Source organism: Panthera uncia (genome assembly GCF_023721935.1).
Source record: "Panthera uncia isolate 11264 chromosome E2 unlocalized genomic scaffold, Puncia_PCG_1.0 HiC_scaffold_19, whole genome shotgun sequence".
NCBI lineage: Eukaryota > Metazoa > Chordata > Mammalia > Carnivora > Felidae > Panthera > Panthera uncia.
In genome coordinates, this window is record NW_026057588.1 from 6,288,825 (window position 1) to 6,294,180 (window position 5,356).

At 56.5% G+C, this 5,356-nt stretch overlaps 1 protein-coding gene across 1 annotated transcript; it reads left to right on the forward strand.

Annotated features, from left to right (window-relative positions):
* Positions 1-1,470: 1,470 nt before the first annotated feature.
* Positions 1,471-5,356, forward strand: LOC125915549 (sialic acid-binding Ig-like lectin 14). Its single transcript, XM_049621491.1, has 5 exons — positions 1,471-1,612; positions 1,692-2,066; positions 2,290-2,568; positions 2,937-2,984; positions 5,167-5,356. The coding sequence occupies exons 1-5, from the start codon at positions 1,576-1,578 to the stop codon at positions 5,229-5,231; spliced, it is 804 nt and encodes a 267-aa protein (XP_049477448.1). The 5' UTR covers positions 1,471-1,575; the 3' UTR covers positions 5,232-5,356.

Below are 5,356 nucleotides of genomic sequence, written 5' to 3' on the forward strand. Positions count from 1 at the left end.
AGTTTCCTTGTAACCTGCAGCCCATTGACAGATAGATACCTGAGGCAGTGGAGTAAAACATTTCTCCAGAAATCCCCACTGTTTTCATGTTAATGTCTTACTCAGGGAAAATACAACCTTAGCTTGACAATAGCAAGGCCTCTAGTATCTTGTGAGTCTTCTTTTTTTGGTTGTTGTTTTGTTTTGTTTTTGCGTTTTTCAGGTTTATTTGTTTTGAGAGAGAGTGTGAGTGGGGGAGGGGCAGAGAGAGAGAGAGAGAGGAAGAGGGAAAGAGAGAGAATCCTAAGCAGGCTGTGCACAGTGTGGAGCTCAATGATGAGCTCGAACTCACAAACCCTGAGATCATGACCTGAGCTGAGGTCAGACACTCAACCAACTGAGCCACCCCCGAGTGCCCCTCTTGTGAGTCTTCTTTAGCATATGAAAGTCCTTCTGGAAACTTCCCTTTTGCCTTTCCCTCCCCCAAGGCCACAGTATATAACCAGTCACTCCTCACAACCCCAGCACATCTCTTTCTGCCTTTAATAAAAATCCCTGTGCTTTAATAAAATCACTTTTTTGCACCAAAGACATTTCAAGAATTCTTTCTTGACTGTTGGCTCTGGACCCCCACCTCCACTCCCAAACGCAGCATCTCCAGCTGTAAAACAGGGCTTGGCACATGGGAGATGTCCAGGAAACAGAATTTGGATGAACAAATACCCAGTGCCAGCCACTGCCCTAAGCATCTGATACACGTGAACTCATTTAAGGTCACATAGCATGTGCAGTAGTGGCCCCATTTTATGGATGAGCAAACTGAGGCACTGCGAGGCTAACTAATTTTGGCAAAGTTGAGCAGGTGGTAGGAGAAGTGGTAGGTAGATAGCTGTCTGGGTTCCAACCTGGTGACTCCAGCCCTCAACTCACACACTCCAAATGCCCGGCTCTCGGGTCAACTCTGCATCAACACCAGGGCCAGAGTCTGAGGCGGTCTGGGATGAGGACAGTGGTGGGAAGGGGGACCCATATCCAAGGGGTCAGGAGGCCACAGGGTCACTGGTGGCAACCACATCTCTAGGGACTACTGGGGACCGAGTGATGTCCTACCTGATGTATTTGTCCCTGAGAACTTACCTTCCCTGATGCCGCCTGGCTTCTCAGCCTGGGAGCCTCTCCTTAGAGCCCCGTCGTGTGATAATGCATTTGTCTGATCTCTTCGAGCGCCCATGGGCTCCCATCCCAGGGAGCTAGCCAGGTGGTGTTCCCTTCTCTTCCCTGTGCAAACATGGTGCCCGAGGAAAGGGCTACTACTGTTCTGGGGCCTTATCCATCCAGACAGGCCTCGGTCCATCTCCAGTAACTCCCGGGCTCCACCTGCAACAGGCAGGGAGGCAGGAGGAGATGAGTTCTCAGCCCCGCTCTACTCCCCCCGACCCCACAGCCTGTGCTGCCCAAGTTCCCCTTCCGTGGTGACCACAGCTCTGTCACACACGGCTTCCTGTTGGGGCTTCCTTGGCCTCACCCCACATTTGGGGCATTTCCCTCCCTGACAGAAGGACCTGGATCCGGGCTCCTGCCCTGGCCGGTGCAGACATGGTGCCCCTGCTGCTGCTGCCCCTGCTGTTCGGGGGTGAGTGGGCCTCGGGAGGAGGGCTGGGCACAGGTGGGGGGGGCGCTGTAGCCCCGGCTGAGCCTCCGTGTCCCCGCAGGGGAGGATCCAGAGTACCAGCTCCGAGTGCAGGAATCCGTGACCGTGCAGGAGGGTCTGTGTGTCCACGTGCCCTGTTCCTTCTCCTACCCCTGGAAGTGGGGGTATTCCCGGATGATGCTCTACATATACTGGTTCCGGGATAGGGACACCTCAAGCAACCGTTATCTGGTGGCTACAAACAACCCACAGAGAGCAGTGAAGACAGAGGCCCGGGGCCGATTCCACCTCATCGGGGACCCCTGGGCCTACAACTGCTCCCTGAGAATCAGAGACGCCATGAGGAGTGATGAGGGAGTCTACTTTTTCCGAGTGGAGAGAGGAGAAGACGTGAGATATACTTACACAGATACGACGATGACTCTGCGGGTGGCAGGTACAGCAGGGGCCCCGGGGGAGGGCTCTGGGATGTGGACACCCCCTCTTAGAGCAGGCACAGGACTCCGGAACATTCCCTGCTCTGGGTCTTGGGGCTGGGACGGTTGGAAGAGATAACGGGGCCCGGGGTCAGCTTGGGCCCTGAGGCCCGGACCCTCTCAGGGTCACCCCGTAGGTCCCCACCTCCCTGGGGCCCGGGCACCTCCCTGTCTCTTCCTCAGACCTGACACAGGAACCCGACATCCACTTCCCGGAGCCCCTCAAGTCTGGCTGGCCCACAGAGCTGGCCTGCAGCCTGCCGGGGTCCTGCGGAGGGGGAAGACCTCTCACATTCTCCTGGGTGGGGGCTGCTCTGGACTCTCTGGACCCCGAGAGCCTGCACTCCTCGGTGCTGGCCTTCACCCCGAGGCCGCAGGACCATGGCACCAACCTCACCTGTCAGGTGAAACTGCCAGAAGTTCAGGCCACCGTGGAAAGAACCATCCGGCTCAATGTCTCCTGTGAGTGCTGGGGGGGAGGGCTGGGTCCCTCAGGGCAGTGGGGTTTGAGCAGTTCTGGGAGTAGAGGGAGGGGAGACGGCAAGGACGGCCATCCCCACCTTCTCAGTGCTCCCTACCCCTTTCCAGTGCTCCCCTACCCCTTCCTAGTGCTCCCCCACCCCTTCCCAATGCTCCCTACCCCTTCTTAGTGCTCCCACCACTTGCAAGTGCTCCCTACCTTCTCAGTGTCTCTACCTCTCCCCAATGCACCCCTACCCCTTCTCAGTGCTCCCCACCCCCTCACAGTGCTCCCCACCCCTCTGGGGGTGCTGGGTCAGCTTCCATCCCAATCCTCACCTCTGAAGCAGGACCATATCTTTCTACCCCAGATGCCCCCCACAACCTCACCATCAGCATCTTCTTCAGCAATGTCACAGGTAGGAAAGAACTGTCTTCTTGGGGGCTGGGGCCTGGCCTGGGGTGGGGGTGGGGGGTCAGCTCCCAGCAAGGGACCATCTGGCTTACTGTCTCCCATGAGTGCTGGAGGGAGGGCTGGGTCCCAGAGGGCAATGGGGGAAAGAGGGATCCAGGCCTGGGATCCTTTTCCCGGAGGGCATTGGGGGAAGTCTGAACACCCCATCCAAGGTTTTCACTTACGGGGCTTCTAGAACAAAGGGCAAAAGCCCACCCCTCTCAGCCACACCGCAGTTGATGACCACCCACAATCTGCAGGGACACAACACAGGCAGGAAAGATCCTCTCTTCCCTGGGGCTGTGATAGGAACTGGTTCTCTGCGTGCTCAGGGCTCAGGGTTCAGGGCTTGGGGATTGAGACCCCTCGCCCACTCCTCAGCCCTGTGGTCTGGGTCTGCCCCCCCACCCACCTCACCAGCATCTCTCATCTTGGATCCTGTATTGCTTTTGGCTGCTGCCTCTTCTTTTCTCTGGTTTGTATGTATTATTTATGTTTTACTTTGGCTGAGGACTCATCGACACATAACGTTGTATTGTTGTGTTTGTTTTTAGCTATACAACGTAATGATTTGGTGTTTGCATGTATTGTGACATGATCACCACAGCAAGTCCAGTGAACATCCCTCATCACACTTAGTTACTGTTCTTTTTTCCTGTGGTGAGAACATCTAAGATCTGCGCTCGTAGCAGCTTTCTTTTTTTTTTTTTAATTTTTTTAACGTTTATTTATTTTTGAGACAGAGAGAGACAGAGCATGAACGGGGGAGGGGCAGAGAGAGAGGGAGACACAGAATCGGAAGTAGGCTCCAGGCTCTGAGCCATCAGCCCAGAGCCCGACGCGGGGCTCGAACTCACGGACCTCGAGATCGTGACCTGAGTCGAAGTCGGACGCTTAACCGACTGAGCCACCCAGGCGCCCCAACAGCTTTCAAGTCTGGGGTACCGCTATTACTTACGGTCTCCGTGCCTGCGCGTTACATCCCGTGACTTATTTGTTCTATAACTGGACGTTGGTTCCTTTTGACCTTCTCCATTGTTCCTTAGTTTTAAGGTCTGTGGTTTTTTAACTTCATTTTAAGTTTTATTTTAGCGAGAGAGAGAGAGAGAGAGGGAGGGAGGGGCAGAGGGAGAGAGAGAGAGAATCTCAAGCAGGCTCCGAGCTCAGCCCAGAGCCCTACGCGGGGCTCGATCCCACCACCCTGGGATCAAGATCTGAGCTGAAATCGAGAGTCAGACACTCAACTGACAGAGCCACTCAGGTGCCCCAAAGTCTATGTCACTTGTAGTGAAACAGACATAGGTAACACTTACTACCTTCCCCGTGTTTAAGGGTAGAGCTCAGCAATGTCCAGTCCATTCGTGGTGTTGTGCAACCAGTCTGCAGGGCTCCCTCCAGCTCACAGAACCGAAACTGTGTCCATCGGGCACCAACTCCCCTCCCCTCCCCCCACACCTCCCCTCCCCTCCCCCGCTCCCTGGCAGCCTCCCTTCCACCTTCTGACTCTCCAGGTTCTGCTCCCTGGGCTGGAGTTGCTGTCTGCTCTCCTGCCTCTCTGATCTGGTGGACCCTTTCATGTTCCCCTTCCCCACAGCTCCAGCCTGGACCCCTGTTTCTTTCTGTCTCCACTCTCGTGGGCTTGCTCATTCTGTCCCTGTCTCCACCTGTGCCCCCATCCCTATCCTGACCCTATCCTGGTGCCTCCCACAACTTTCTAGTCCCCTCCTTGCCAGCATCCCCCCACGAGTCGGGGAGTCTCGAGGACCTCACTTCCCAAATCATTCCCCTCTTCTTGCCCTTGGCCCCAGACCCAGCTCCAGTCTGCTCCTGGACCCTGAACCCTCGCCTCAGCCTCCTCCTCAGCCTCCCTGCCTCCTGGTTAATCTCTCCCCTGCACTCCCCACTTGGCCCCAGCAGGATCTCTCTAGACCCAGTGCTGATTCTGCATTTCCCCTGCTTACAGCCCCTACTGCTTCCCAGTAACCTCAGGGCAAAGCTCAAGGCGCTCAGTCCGGCCCTCAAGGCTCACCCCGCCTTCTCTCCCACTGGGATCCATCGGGACGGTGTCTGTCCTGGTTCTCCCTGCCCAGGCGCAGGTGTTCCTCCCCTCACGTGCCAGGCCCTCAAGTCTTGGCACATCTCCACAGGAGCTGCCCGCCCACGGCTCACCCTCCCCACCTCAGCGCAGCCCCCCTTCTTTCTGGTGGCCTGACTTGACCGCCAGGGTCGTTAATCAGCCACGAGTAGCCCTGCCATCAGCCCTTGTGGCATGGCCCTATCTTTCCACTTCTGGCTCTGCGGGCACAATCCGGAAGGGACTCATGTCACGGCTCCACC

Coding starts and splice junctions, on each gene's coding strand:
- LOC125915549 (XM_049621491.1), top strand. CDS start 1,576: ATGGTGCCCCTGCTGCTGCTGCCCCTGCTGTTCGGGG. Junction 2,067..2,289: donor GATGACTCTGCGGGTGGCAG/GTACAGCAGGGG, acceptor TCTCTTCCTCAG/ACCTGACACAGGAACCCGAC. Junction 2,985..5,166: donor CTTCTTCAGCAATGTCACAG/GTAGGAAAGAAC, acceptor ACATCTCCACAG/GAGCTGCCCGCCCACGGCTC.